Source organism: Miniopterus schreibersii (assembly GCF_964146895.1).
Source record: "Miniopterus schreibersii genome assembly, chromosome: 1".
In the NCBI taxonomy this organism is placed as follows: domain Eukaryota; kingdom Metazoa; phylum Chordata; class Mammalia; order Chiroptera; family Miniopteridae; genus Miniopterus; species Miniopterus schreibersii.
In genome coordinates this window covers 13,148,864-13,164,593 of record NC_138101.1, presented here as the reverse complement: position 1 = coordinate 13,164,593, position 15,730 = coordinate 13,148,864, and the positions used below count along the sequence as shown (strand labels likewise).

The window sequence follows — 15,730 nt, the reverse complement described above, 5'->3', positions numbered from 1 at the left end:
TCATCCAGAGTCCTGATATCTTGAGGATTTTCCTAGACTATTAGGTGGACATATGCTGAAATCTCCCATATCTTAATACAAACTGTAGTTAAACAAAAATTTTGTTTAAAATCTCCCTTATCCTACAAAAATAAAAATCCTCTCTCAAGCCGGTGTGTACCTCAAGCTACTGCCCTAGCTATCTCCTTTTATTCCCTGCTAAACTACCTGGAGAGTCATCTATATTCACCGCCTCAATTTTCTCATAGTCTGCTTTTGTCTCACCCCTGTCACTTGGATTCTGGATTTCATTGCCTCCACTGAAACATCTCTCTCCAGGGTTGGGCACATCTTCTTTTTGGGGGGGGGGCACATCTTCTAAGTGGCCTCTTCTAAACTTTCATCTAGAAGAATGACCACTTCGAATAAGACAATACTCACCACACCATACTACCTGGCACTCTCTCTTCCCTTGGCTTCCAAGGCCCCACATTGCCCTGGCTCTCCTCCTCTATCTCCAGATATGCTTCTCTGGTCCTTTCTTGCCTTGCACAGGAGGTAGTCTAGGCCCCTGTTCTTCTGACTTCTTCCATGTGGTTGGTGAACAGATCCACTCCCCATCTCTGCACTCCCAGATCTTTCCTTTCTCCCGTATGTCCAGATGGATATCCTGTAGACACCTCCCATTCCTCACCTACCTCCTGGTTGCTTCCCCATTCCTTTGACTTTCCTACATCCCCACTGGCTTGTTTGGGGCCTTATCATCACCAACTTGGATGATGACCTTCTAACTGGTTTCTTCCAGTCCCTTCTCAACTTTGCATCAAGAATACTTTTCCTAAACTTAATTATGCTGCTTCTATGCTTAACACCCTTCAGTATATCCCCAATGTATAATTCTTAACATTGTCAATATGGCAACAAGATAATTAAATCTGGGTCCCTACAGCCTCTCTGGATTCATCTTTCATTTACCCTTCGCTTCGGACCCACAGTTCTACTGAAGGACTAGTGTATTTCAAGGCCCAGGTTTTGATTCTGGCCCCTGACGTCGCCAGTTATGTCACCCTGGGCATATTAGTTGACCTCCCTGGGTCTCACTTCCCTCACCTACAAAATTAGGATGGGGCCAGGGATTAAAGGAGATAATAGCTGTGCAGTGCTTAGAGTAATATCTGGTTGATAAATAACAGCTGTCATTAAAACCTTCCACTGGCGCTGTGTCTGTATGTGCACCTGTGTGTCTGTCTCCCACCAGGCTTTTTAGTCCCTCAAATACAGGGACAGGATCTGCTTCTCTTCATTATCCCCTACAGCCCTAGTAATTGTTAACTTGGTCAAACTGAACTGAATGGACCTTGTTCCTCCACCCACCATCTCTATCTATAAATACAGCCAGCTATTAACACTCAAATAGCCCTCTTCTCTCAACTGGGCTTCATCACGCCACGTTTGGTGGACCACCTGCCATAGTCTTTCAGTGTCAAGCCAATCAGGAGGTCCCTCTTTGTCACTGGAAGCATCTTGGGTTATATTTGGCAAGTCAGCTGTGGTTACATCCATATTTCAATATAAATGGTTTTTAACGAGAATTTGCTCCAGGCATGAGGAAGTCTGTTTCACATTGTCATTACTGGGTATTGGTTAACAGTATGTACTTCGGAGGCAAACAGAGGCCTAGGTTTGTGAACCCTGAGAAGTAAGAAGAGCTCCTGGTGGCTAACTGGGCTCAAATTTTTAAAAACTTTAAAGATCAAAAAAAAAAATCAAAAGCGCCTAGTAGCCATTTCTGCACAGGGGCCTCCCAGGCAAGCTACAGTTGGAGAAGCCTCTGCTATGAAAAAGCCTGCCTGCCTCGGCTCTGAAGGGCCTGCCTGCCTGCACTGTGTCTCTGCCACCTGAGGCAGCCCTTGAAAGGAGCTCCTGGAGTCTCCTTTCAACCAATAGGACTGAGGCGGTCCCCATCTAATCAGAGCTGCACAGCTCTGACCAATCAGAGCAGCTCTATTCTGGCCAATCAGGACAGTGCCTTTGGACCAATCAAACTGAGGATTTGGCACCCACTATGCCTGGGAATAGTCCAATCAGGGACCAGGGGCGGGGACTTCTGTCTATATAAGTCAGCTCCCTCGTGGCTTAGAAAGCTCACTTCACTGAGGACTACCTGGCTGAGCAGGGCCGTGCACACAGGGTGGCCTCACGTCCTCACACAGCCTCACAGTTTTCTCAGCTGTGCTGTAACACTGTTTAACTGCTTGTGCTAAGTAAAGTTTCCTTCTTCACCGCACCCCAAGTTGGGGGTTCCTGTTGGCTTTTTTTTTTTAATATGATTTTTTAAATTGATTTCAGAGAGATGGTGGGAGCGGGAGAGAGAAACATCAATGATGAGAGTCATTGATTGGCTGCCTCCTGCATGCCCCCTGCTGGAAATCAAGCCCACAACCCGGGCATGTGCCCTGACGGGGAATGGAACCTCGATCTCCTGGATCATAGGTTGACGCTCAACCACTGAGCCACACCAACTGGGCTCCTGTTGGCTTTTGAATTGGTGCCAAGGATCCTGGGTTGACAGGTTCAAATCCAGACTCATCACCAGCTGAGTCCTGCTTGTGGTTTTGGTCAAGTTAACTAACTTCCGTGCCTCTAGTTCCTAATGGGAAGAGTAGACTATGGTGGGTAAGAGCACTGGGTGTTGGGAGAGGACAGACCTTTGAGTGCACTCTGTGTCCTTGGGCAAGTTGCTTAACCTCTCTGTTCCTTAAGGTTCACATGTGTAAAAGAAGGGTAAAAACACAATGTGCACTGCAGGGTTTGGTCAGGTCTGATGAGATAATCCCAGTCTGGTAGGTGTTCAGCGTGGACCTCGATTCATATCCAGGGCTTGGGAAAGATTAGTTTTGCTGTTTGTGTTAACAGTAGCGTAGTTGCTATTGTTATTGGTACTATTACTACTAACACAACTTCTGCTGGGTCCATTTTACTGCCTGTAGCCCTGCATCAAATGCCTGGGTCAGGCCAAAGAAGAAAACAGTCACCACTTACAAAATCAGACAGGTCCTCTGGAAGTAGATTGTTGGGAACACCAGCAAATTCACCTCACTCCATTTCTGGGAGGCATGGCTATTATCTGGGAACATCAGAAGAAATACAGCCAAATGTCTCTCCACCACGCCTTCCAATGTCGTCTGACGCATCCTTCAGTGTCCACAGAAGAGTTAAGCCTTATCTTTTGTTTCCAAGAGGCAGCCACACACGAATGATCTGATCTCGTTAAGAAACAGGCGTCAACCTGAACGTGGCTGTGATTACATCTCAAACCCATCAGCTGCTGAAAAGGGAGCTAGGATCAGAAGGTCTGAGCAAAATATTGAAAGTGAGATTATGAAGAATGGTGCTTATTGAGGGGTCAGAGTCAGGAAAGGAGATAGACCCAACAATTGGAGTGAAAATGGAAAGTAATTGATAAAGACTTTGCAGAATTGAAGACTTAAGGAAAAGAGAGGCAAAGAAAAGCTCTCAGTCCCTAGATGAAGGAAACCACAATAGTCATGTCAAAGAGTTTTTTGTGAACGCACAGGGAATATTAATTAAGATGCTGTAAGTCGATTCAGATAAAATAGGATGAATTCAAAGCCATATACATATGTGCAGATGGATACATATTCATGTCTGTATCTATGTGGGCATGTGCAGCTATCTCAGGAATATAAAGAGAGCCGGGAGAGCAATCCTGGTGTTCGGATTTCTCCTGTTGAAAGGAATTGAAACTTTGCTATTAAGACTATTTCTGCATCATTTTAGCACAGCAATGCAAGAAAATTCCCCAAATAATATAAAGGCTGATTTTTCTATTTTCAGGCCAATGAGAGTGATTGAAGCTTTAGGTGACTATCAGGTCATTTCCCACTATACTTAATTTTGTGTGGAGCAAAGGAGGGGAAATACGTGCCCACATTGATGTCTTTTCATGTGTACAGGCTAAGTTTGACTTCCAGGTAAACAGTGTTGTCTTTTCAAATACACATTTCAGAACTTACATATCAATGAGGCGGAATGGTCACCTTGGAAGGCAATATCATTATTCTGGTCATTCTGCAATTACTGAGAGTTCTTTAGAAATGTCTATTTTTTAAATTCTCTCCATCGATAATTACAAGCCACGAGAAAAGGAAAACATTTCTTTAACCAAGTACATTTTGAATATCTACCAGGCATTATGCTAGATATCAAGCAAGAACTGGACATTGGTCCGACATAGGTTAGGTCTAAGAAGGCAGATACTATTATTTTATTGACTCAAAGCGACATTACCAAGTATGTTCACCCATGGTATTTGTTAGACTTGATAGTTTCCAAAACTCAGATCTACCTTCAAAGAGCCAAGGTGTGACACTACTATGGGTATTCCAAATTCACAGCCATTTTTAGCAATGAGCAATTCCTAAGTAGAAATTCTGTAAGACATTTGGGCAATGGTGGAATAATTGTTTAGCTTCTCAGAGGAACTACCTCTTTGGGAGAGGAGTCACTTCAACGGCAACATTTTAGTATTTTAAAAAATCATTCACTTTATTTTTATATGTATTTTTAATAGAGTGTGTATGTGTGTGTATATATTCTCCATTTTTAGTACATTAGTCTCAAAACATTTTCTGTTAGTGCACTAGTGGGTTTCCCAAGTGGCCTGTTCACACAGCCTGGGGAGCTGACGACATGCTCATTAATCTGTCTGCTGCCATGTTCTCCCCTTTTCCAGAATCCTAGGGAATCGGGTGGCAGAACTGGAGAAAAAATTAAGAACTCTGGAAGTTTCTGGTTTGTGGAGCCTCCCCGGTAAGCAGAACTTCATAAAATTTGTTTTCTTTTTTTTTAAAAAAATGAAGTGCGCTCATGATTTGCAAAGAAGATTCTACCTTTTCAGTGTGCTTTTATTTGAAGATAATTGCTGGGAAATCTACAAGTGCTTTAAACTTAGAAACCATCATTTTGGAGGGAAATCAGTGAAGTGCAATAAATATGCAGGTTCTTGTCTACGTAATTATGAACTTTTGCTAACTTGAATTCTGAAATTGTCACTGTGTGTGCCTATATATGTGTGTGTTTAAAAAAACCCAGCTTTGTGAATATAGTAAATTGCTTCACTTTTGTTACCCATAAGTGTCTTATAAAGATTTGTTCAATTTAATCATCACCCCTGCAAATGAATGTAAGAATATACAAATATTTATTCCATTTCATCATAATCCTAAAAATGAAAATAAGAAAAAATAAATGTTCTAATCCAAATGCACTTGGCAACCTCCCCTTCCTCTCTTTCCCCACCCCATTTTTAATGTAGCTTGAAAATAAAAATTTCCCGTGGAGATCTTTTTTTCTCACGGTTGTACCCAGTATGAGGAAACTCTGATGTTTCACTTTCATTAGCTGTATTTATTGTTTGTCTTGGTGAAATACCCCTTTCATGAGACCATCCCCCCCTTTTCCTTACACGCTCCAGAAACTTGTACTTGACCATTTTCCATCACCTGCTCTGCCCCTCGAAGCAACATTGTACGTGTATTTGCTACTTAACTTTTCTGCACAAGCGTCTGTACCCTTGATCTGTATCAGTCGCTTCCCTGTAACGTACGGGGAATGAAAATTGCCACAGGGATGTGAACAACAACATGTTCCTTAATGTAAATCTGAATAGGTGCCTTAGGTTGCCTGGAAGAGTGTTTCATAAATTGGAATTTTTAGCAGCGATTCCTTGAACTCGATGTCAGAAGACCTAACAGAGCTAATTAGTGGCGAGTGCCGTCCTGGGGATTTGAATGATCCATTTTGCACAAGAGCCTTTTGATGCGGTTAAAACCTTATCTTCTTTGAAGGCCTTTTTTTTATTGCATTGAATTTCAACACAGTCGGGCAAACTTATCGTGTATTTGTGCAGTCAGATTGCTATTTCTGGGCATGTACTGGAGTTTTGATTTTTTTTTCCCCCCCTCTCCAAATGACTTTGTGAAATTTCACAATGTTTTATTTCTACAACTTATGTAAAAAGCTGGAAGTTGAATAACAACGAATGCCGAGAATTTTCTATTTCTGGTGATGTTTGGTCTCGGTTCCAATGGCTATTGTGCAATAACAATTGTTTCTTTCCTTCCGTCTGCTGCCTGAAGGCCTGAGCTACAATGTCTCAGTAGGATTTGGGAGTATGTTCTATTCGAAATGTCTGTGTTTGTGGCTAATATCATTAGTGCATTAATATTGTCCCTGCATGTAAATACATAGAAATGCATTTCCTATGTATCCTTGCACTTCCCCTGATTACAACAGTCAATTGAAATGGAGAATTCAATTAGTACAAAGCAAATACTGAACGGTGGAATTAGCTTTGAGGGACCCGGCTGGATGGGTTTTAGGCCATGGCCGTGTTTGTTCTAATCTCTGGCCTCCACATAGATACAAAGTGGAAGGACAGGAAAAAGAGTGGCGGTTTCCCAGTGGAACAGCACTGCCCTGGCACAGAGAGGAAGGCTACAAGGAAGCACCGCCTTGCGATCATTCTCAGAGCCTGGCGAGGGTAGGGGGTGGGCCTCTCCCCAGATAAATCAGGCCGGTCCTTCTGCCTGCTCACTGTTCTGTGGCTCCGCTGAGGGTACTGACTAGGGGAGCACGAGGCAGTGTGTCCCCCTCCTCCTTTCCCCAAGTGGGAGCCAAATCCTAGTGTCTCAGCAGCTGGAGGGAACCGAGTCTCTGGTCTCAGAGAGTTGCTAGCTCGCTCTCACTTATCGGCATCTCGAAAGCATCAGGGCCTCCTCCAGTAAGTCAGCCCATCAACATGCTGCTCCCTTTTCGAGCGTCGTCGCTGCGAACTGAGTTTTGTACCAGGGATTCTGGACGTGCCCCTCACCCCTGCAAGAAGCCACAGCCCCGTGAGGGAAGCAAGATGGATATATCATCAGGCAGTGGGAGGAAAGCGGGAAATGGTACATAGGGAAGTGCTGAGTGGTAAAGACGTTAGTGTGTGAGGTGTCGTTAAGTTCTAGACCTGCTGGACTCGGAAGTACAGCTGAGAGCAAAACCTTCAAGGGTGGCAAATCCTCGGCGCAGGTCACCCAGTACGCATTCCCAGGACAGCGGCAGGCACCGTTAGTCAGTAGCATCCCTCTTCTTTGGTGACCTCACATGTGGCCCTCAGGACAGTCTTGCACCCTTGGCTCTCCAGGAGGCCACCTCCCGGTCAGAGTCAACATGTGAGAGAAGACCTTTTCCCCTTTCCTGATCTAGGCGGATCCCCTCACTTTAGGTAAGGAAGTTTTCTCCAGAGAGCCCAGAAGTTAGGAGATACCTGAGGCCACCGTGGCTGGTATTAGAATCATCTCACGTGCCAGCTGTCCCAGGGAACTACAGTTAGGAGAAGACACCATAGGGCAGATCAGACCAGCTGGGGAACGGTTCACAAAGCAAGTCGGATTGGAGGAGAGGAAGTCGGAAGCCGGAACAGTCTCTTCCGAGACACCGAAGGACAGGAATGAAGGAGCCAAGCGCTCGTTGCCACCAGGCAGAATGGCTGCAGGGCTTGGAGCATGCTGTGATTTCCCTTTGGTCCCTTCTCCCTCCCTTCTCACGCTCCCAGCCAACAGGATCCAGCTCTTGATGTCTGAGAGAGTTGGGGCAAGCTTGGGATCTTGCTGGGAAGTAGACAAGTTTGACAAATGTCACGGCCTGTGGAGAAGTCATCTGGATATCAAAGCACATTCCACGCTGTTTAAGGGTCCCTGAGAGACAGAGAAGGTGTGGGGCTACAGCAAGGAAGCCAGAGGGTGGGGCTGCCGATGGACCGGGGCCCTCGGGAAGGACTGACCCTCCCCCTCCCAGGCCCTCCCCGTCGGCCTCCCTCTCCCAGCCCTGCGCTGGCCTCTGCGTGGAGGAGGGTGCTTGGGAGCTCTGGGAGGGGGTGTCCTGGATGTGCTCATGCTCTAAAGAGAGGCACCAAAAGCTGGAACACATCTGGCAAGAGCAGAGCCTGGCTCTTGGAGCTTTTCATTCTAATTCTCTCCTCTACTTGAAGCATCAGCCTGAGGAGGGAAATGTGCATTTTGAAAGTTCTTGGTCCGTTTTAGAGGAGGAGATGAGGGATGTTGTGTTAGAAGGAATCAGGGGGCTTCCAGAAGCCCAAACACTGGTTGCATGGAAGGGCCTGGATGAGCTTCTACATCAGTTGTGGTTTGACTCTAGTTTGTGGGTCACCCTTGCCCCATGCCTCACCCTCCAGTCCTGCAGACCAAAGGGAAACTAAGACCAGCCATCAGATTAGAGCTCAGTGTCGTCGATTTAGACGGAATCTAGACTGAGTTAGAAACAATAGAACTGGGATCTTCCTAAGAAAGATCTTTAAACTCTTCACATATTTTGTAAGAATGACCAAATCTTGGCATTTTGCCTTAAGATTAAGAAACGAGCCCCCCTCCCCCCCCCCGTAGGCATTTGGGGAGGTATTTCTCTCCTCCCCGGTCCCCACCTTGATTGGGCCTGAGTGGATGGTGGCTTCTGTTGCCCTTCTCTCTGTGCTTGTTACTCAGGTTCTCAGAGAGGTTTAGCGTTGCTAGTTCCAGCAATTTTGAGGGACGGTGTGGAATGGATGATGCCCTGTGGTTTGAGAGGGCCGCAAGACATTCTACCCTGGAGAATTCCTCACAACAGGAACGGCTGAGGATCTCAGCCAGCTCCCAGTTCTGCCCATAACTTTGATTCTTTGGCCACCAGGGCAGAGGGCCCTGGGAACGCTGGTTGGGACACAGAGGGACAGAGTGTGCATCTTACTGAGTCCCCTAAGGCTAGAGAGCTGCCAGCCTACCTGCTAGAAAAAGATGGGTTGTGAAATGTCGTCCTTTCCCTGGCTTGAGGATAGTAATTGTTGCCTCGGTGGAAGGAAACAAAAGCAGCCCATCCTGAGGCATCAGCTCTGGGTTGATAGTAACCATGAAGCCCTCAAGGTGTTTCCAGATGGTATCTTTGAAGCTCAAAGGGACCCTGATTACATTGACTTCATTCTGAGAGTCTCTTAACAATATCCCAGTGGTTCTTTTTGGGAAACCTCTCCAGACTGTGGCCCTGAAGATTTCTGGATTTTTTTCCATATGTAAAGAATAGCTGTTCTGGTGGAGAACCTCAGGGTGGGCTCCTATCAGATTCTGTTCCTCTGGGATGACCCTCAGCTAGCAGAGCAAACAGAGTTCTGTGGCTTGTCTGCACCCTGCCCCGCGGGACATCAGTATTCCCAAGAACGCACCTGCCGTTTATTCAGACATTTATCAGACACTTATTAAGCACCTATCATGTGTAAACTCTCTCCTGCAGTCTTGGAAATCAAGTTAATAAGACAGGGCCTCATGGGAAGACAGTTCTGTAAACAAATTGAGGACTCCAAGGTAGAGTCCAGGTTCACCAAGGGAGTGGAAGTCGTCACACGAATCCAACTCCGTGCTCCGTTGAACCTGACACTGACTGAGGTCAGAACTGTAGAGCCTCTGCCCTGAGCCCGAGACATCTAATGACTTGGCTTTAGAAAGGGTCTTGTGCAAAGCTGGACAGCTGAGGTTGGAGCGCAGGCTAGGACATGCACCCTGGGGTGTGGGGTTGGCACGGTGGTTCCCACCGGGAGAGTCCCAAGGCCTCACGGAGCAAAGTCTGGGATCCATCCCGCCTGGGCTCCCTGCACTGCTGTGGCAGCTTCGCTTTATGTCCACACGTCTCGTGTCTGTGTTCATGGTGCTCATGTTTCAAAGCCGGACATCCCTGCTCTTCACTCCGTAGCTTGCCATGGCCTTAACAATAGCGTCGTAACGGTTTCCCTTTTCTCCTCTTTGCCTCGGGTCCTTTCTCCGTCCACTTAGGGAGGTCGTACAGATAGATCAAAGGTTTGGGCTGGCCTGGGACTGTATGTCCTAAGAGAGAGTTTCCTTATGATCGTTTGAGGAGCCTCGTACTACCTGACTTATGACAGTTATTATCCAATCTTAATGGCCAAATCAAAGCACATCAGATACAGTGTATGACATCCGATCAGATACAGCGGCACTGCGTATGACAGTGCTATGGAAGTGCCTTGTAAAGTAATCATTTTAATAGGTGACAGTTACTGAGTGCTGTCTAAATGCCTAAGTGCTTGCCATGAATCAGTTCGTCAAAACCACCCAGCAAGGCGGGGGCTGTTATTTGTACTCATTGAACAGGTGAGGGCTCTGTGGCTCAGAGAGGTTAAGTGACTTGCCCGAAGTCACGCAGCTAGCGAATGATGGAGTCCAGAACCCAGTGCTGTAGGGTGGCTCCAGAGCCCACACTCCTAAGCACTCTGATGCTGCTGTTACTGTTGTTATCATTATGGTCTCACCCTGAGCAATGCCATGCAGTTTCTGGCTGACATACAGGCTGCCTCTTAATGGTGCATTTGTGGACAGCCATGTCCTGAGCAGACTCTCAGGACTCAGAGAGAGCTGTGGCCTGCCCTCACCCTACAGAAAGGGCCTGCTGCCCATTTCCCTTCCCCGGTGTTACCCAGGACTGAAGAAGGTGCCTTGTCCACCAGCCAGTCCACTGTGTGGGGGGAATGCAGCAGCGACTCCATTGAGGACCTACCATGTCCGTTTCTCCCTTTTCCGTGACAGGGGGCAAGGACACCATACTGTTCAGTGACTCCACTCGTCCCACCATGCAGAGGTCCAGATCCCCACTACTGAAGTTCGTCGAGCAGCCCGCTGAGAACACAGCAAACCCCAAGGATGGTAAGCACCCCTCGATTGCTTCATCGTTGCTGGTCTGTGCCTGGGACAGAGGAGGGCTCAGTGGACATCAGTCCCTTCCCCTTCTCACAGTTTCTGTGGCACTGCTGGTCATCCCCCATGTTCATTTACTCCTTTCTCATTGCTTCTATTGGTTCGACTTATCTGGAGCTTCCAGCAGAAAAGTGCAGGCCCCTGTCCTCTCCGCATGGTAGCACAGAGGTTAAGAGTGAGGGCTTTGTTTGCTGAGTGGCTTGGGTTCATATTCCAGCCCCATGTTATACTGGCTGTGAGAACTCGGGCTAGTAACTTCAGCCTCAGTCTCCCTACTTATGAGTGATGGTGTCAACATCAGGGAAACCTTGACACTTGGCCTGGCACATGGTAAGTGGCCTGGGAATCAGTTGCATGGAAAACAATCTCTTGACACTTGGCCTGGCACATGGTAAGTGGCCTGGGAATCAGTTGCATGGAAAACAATCTCTTGACACTTGGCCTGGCACATGGTAAGTGGCTTGGGAATCAGTTGCATGGAAAACAATCTCCTCCTCTCCCAGGCGTACTTTCTGGAGGCGCAGGGTGTTCTGAAGGGGACCATTTAGGTGCCAGGTGAGCCAGCAGGTGTGAGAGCAGATCTCTTCCCATGTGTCAGTCTTATTTCTCCAACTAAACTATCCCTCACATCTTTCTAAGTTTGGCTTGTCTTCTTCCTCCATCCCCAGTATGGTTGCCAGCTTCCAGAATGGCCCCATATGCCCCCCTCCTCCTGGTATTCATGCCCTAGTGTGGCCATCTCCTGCACTGTGTCAGGGTTAATCTATGTAACTTACAGAACGTGGCAGAAGTGACGGCGTGTGACTCCCAAGGCTAGGTCATAAAAGACATGGGGCATCTGCCTTGTTCCCTCTGTCTTGGATCATTCACCCTGGAGGAAGCTGGCTGCCATGTCATGAGGATACTCAAATAGCCCTCCATACTATTCATGTGGTGTGGAGCTGAGACCTCCGGCCATCGGCCATGTGAAGGGGTCATCTTGGAGGCAGATTCTCCAGCCCCAGTCAAGCCTTCAGATGACAACAGTCCTGGTCAACATTTGGCATACAACCTCATGAGAGACCATTAGCCAGAACCACCCAGATTAACTGCTCCCAGGCTCCTGAGTCTTAATGCTGCTAAATGTTGAGGTAATTTGTTACACAGCAGTACATGACTAATACACCCAGCATGTGGTGTCATTTCTTTCACAAACATCTACATTTCCTCTCCATCCTCTCTTGCTCAGAGTCATGCCTCTAACCATCACCTCTATGAAAATATTCTCAAAATTCCCCCACCCTGGGTTGATCTACGGAGTTATAGTCCCACATTTCCCAAAGCTCAAACTTTCCCACCTAAATACTCCATGAACTTCTCAACTTTGACATCACCAACTCTTCCTGCCACCTCCCTTTGTCGTCACCCTCTCAGCTACCCAGGTTTGAAACCGTAGTGTCATCATTGACCAATGTCAACTTTCCTTTCCCATCCACTTCTGGTCTTTAGCCAAACCGTTCCTTCAGAGATTCTTGTATCTCCATCTACCACCTCTGACTTGGTGCAGGCTCACTTTACCTCCTTGGCAGGGTTTCCATCCTAGTTTTCCCGCCTCTCAGAATATCCTGACTTCACCCTGCTGCTTTAACAGGAAGCCTCTGGAGCACAGCTTTCCATCCCGTTTATACCTGCTCAGAATTCTTGAGTGGCTCCCAGCTGTCTTCCACTTAAAATCTCAGCTCTGTGACCTGGCCTGGCCTGCCTTTCTAACCTATGATTATGTGACATGAAAACTGTGCTTCAATCAAATTGTACTAGCCAGCTGAACCAGTTAGCTATTTTTATATAACAAACCACCCCGAAATGTAGAACTTAAAGCAACAACCATGAATAATTTATCACAAGCCTTTGGGTCAGATGGGTGGGTCTGCTAATCTGAGCTGGGCTGGACAAGCTCACTCACACATCTGGACAGCTGTGTTTTGAAGCCTGTGCTAATCATTCATCATAGTGCTGGAATGGTAAGAATAGAAGCTCAGGCAGGTCTGAGATTTCAAGAGAGGTTCCCCAGGCACACACAGGGAGGATTCCTGGAGAGAGCTCCTGACCTGGGTGGGTCACACACTGGCCAGAGGGCAAGGATGGGTCATCCCAACCAGCAGCACATGGCTATTGGCAAGGCTGGTCTGTCACACAGCGTGGCCCATTGTGCAGTCTGGAACATGTCTTGGCTGGTGGTCATCCCACGCCAGCATCTGGTATCCACATGGAGAGCCGAAGTCCTCTATCGGCTCTGGGCTTGCTGAGCCCCCAGGTGGGCCGGGGCCTGCTGAACCGAAATGGAGCCTGAGCCTGGCTTGATTTTCACAAGAGTGGCATAAGTAATGGCCTGATTCACAATGATAGCTTCCAGGGCTCCATCATTAGCTCTCATTGTTCCAACCCCACCCTTTGGCAGTGCCAGGGGAGCGAGGAAGTGTCTAGGCCGCGGCTGTCAGGCCTGGGATCGCCTCCTCACTGCTGCGTCTCTGATTAACCCCAACTGAAGGCACAAAGCCCATCAGAGACCAGTTAGCAAAAGAAGACGAATGTCCCTGTTGGGCCAATGGGATGGAGGGAGAATGCATTTTTAGGGAACTAGCAATCTTTCCTTCAAAGAGCTACTGTTTCTTCATTTTTTTCAGAGAAAATATTTTTTTCTTTCCACTCTATTTGTGTCATAATGCATTTGTATTGGTTGATTGCCTCATTGTTATTAATATGTGTATTGTTATTAATACGTATTAATGATACTAATTCTGTTGGCTAAAACAGCACAGAATAATTACTGTTATTTATAATAATATTTTCCTACTCTGGGCCAGTTCAGAAATCTTTCTTTTATGAGAACGGCAATGCTATGTGTCTGTTCTCAAAGGGAAGGTGAAATTCCCAGAACTTCAGCACTAAAGTTCCAGAGTCACAGAATGAAAGGAAGGTTTTGCTCCCACTGCCAGTCACCAGAGGTCCTCGTTTGGGCTGAACAGTTGTGGCATTTTTCAATAACTTCTCTTTTCTCCTGGTAATGACTTGAGAATATTTTTTAGCTACCTGTTGGATAAACAAAAGGGAGGAATGTTTTGGTAAATCTTCTACAGACCCATTAACCAGCCCTAGAGCCTGGCCCTTGTATCTTTAAGGTCCTGAGGTTCTGAAAATCTAGCCTTTCTCAGAAAACAATCCCCAGTAGAACCGAACAGTAGCATTTCAGTCTTGTCCATTCCCTTTTGCAGCTGCATTTTGACTTCTGATTATAAACATAGTGTTGCTCCCCTCCCCGCACCCAAAAAGCAGTTTAAAACTTCTCCCTGCTAATCTCTGGGGCTTGCCATTTTCCAAAAGGCTCACACGTTTGATTATGAGCAGACTGTCACCTAAAGAAATGGCACAAGGCAAAGTGCCAGTGACCAAAAGTCCCCAGCGTAATTTAGACCCCCCTCACTTAGGTGTAAATTAAGGTAGAGAAGATTAACCTGACCCCCAGTAAAAACACTGCAAATGGTTTAGGGGTTAGGTTGTTACTAGTAAGGTTAATTAATTTTTCAGGGCCACCAGAGTCTACTGTTAAGTGTCCTGGAAGAAGTAACGTCATAAGAGTAATTTCCAAAAGGAGTTTATTCATCTCACTCTGGTGAAAACTATAGCTGCAGAAAAGCCCGTCATTCATTCCTCTTGACTAAGGCATCTTGCTCAATTCTGGAAACTTGCTCATTTTGACTTAGCCTTTCCCATGTCCCCTGTACAACCACTGTAAAAATTTTTATTTGTTAGTGTGAGAATTATGTGATTGCTTCCCTGAGCTAACTCAGAATTAGCTAAATGTTTGTGTGAGTTAGAAATCTCTTCCCCCCCCCCCCCCCAGAAAGTGTCATTTCAAGAACTTTTAGGGTAGCAACCTGAATACAACCTGGAACAAAGACCATAAATTCAAGGATTGCTTTATTTATTAATGAATGGTGTTTAAATATACTAATATAGTCACTTATTCATGAATTAGTGTATATGTCCATAGATTCAAACATTTAATAAGCTATTTATTGAGTTCTACTATAGAACACAGGCAACGTTAAAAAGTTAATCAGGGAAGGTTTTATACCTTAGGTGGTTTTGATAAGATAACTATATATAGGTAATCATTTAAGGGTAAAAAGAAGTTCTATATTCCCTTGGAGGCCCAGACAAGCCTTGTGGGGATTAGGACACGGGAGATTACTTCTGATTGGATTTATCAGATAGGCTTCGTGGAGGTGGTGGAGGCACAGCTGACTCTTGAAGTTGGCCATCTGGATACATAGTGGAGTGATGGTCATGGAGGAATCAGCCGCCTAAGCAAAGGTGCAGCGGGCTGGGCTGGGATGCCGTGAAGGTTTAGTGTGGCTGGAGTCTAGGGATGTAAGGAGAAGAGCTGGGGTGTCGGTGGAAAGGTCAACGATGTTGGGCCATTGAAGGCCTTGAATATCAGGCTAAGAGCCTGGGCTTTGTTCCTGTGGCAGTGGCAGTCTTTGAAGGTTTCGTCGCTGGGAAAGGCATGGTCAGATTTGTGTTTTAAGCTCACACTGTTTTTCAAACTGTAATGTGCACCCAGGTTGCCTGGGATCTTGTTAAGATGCAGATTCTGAACCAGAAGGTCTGGGGTGGGGCCCAAGAGCCTGCACGTTGAACAAGGTCCCAGGTGATGGAGCCGCTGCTGGTCCAGGGACCCCACTTTGAGTAGCAAAGCTTTAGGGAGAGTCCCTCTCCCAACAGGTTGGACTAGAGCAGGAGACTAGAAGCAAAGGAACCGATTAAGAACTAACATAATTGTCCTGGCTGAACAAACCTGAATAGTTATATTTTTAAATCAAGGCTTGCTTGATGCATTCATTTATACATTATGAATTTCATTGTAAGTGCAAGAAACAGTCTCATTTTCA

General features: G+C 46.4%; 1 protein-coding gene across 2 annotated transcripts in view; it reads left to right on the top strand.

Annotated features, from left to right (window-relative positions):
- CCDC149 (coiled-coil domain containing 149) overlaps positions 1 to 15,730 on the top strand; it is an 86,555-nt gene that overhangs the window by 62,277 nt on the left and 8,548 nt on the right. Inside the window, exons 10-12 of one of the 2 annotated variants that reach the window (XM_081148409.1) lie at positions 4,736 to 4,812; positions 6,141 to 6,173; positions 10,632 to 10,748. In XM_081148409.1, the coding sequence (XP_081004535.1) occupies positions 4,736 to 4,812; positions 6,141 to 6,173; positions 10,632 to 10,748 (227 nt within the window). The remainder of the gene's footprint in view (positions 1 to 4,735; positions 4,813 to 6,140; positions 6,174 to 10,631; positions 10,749 to 15,730) is intronic. The other variant, XM_081148410.1, reaches the window with a different exon arrangement.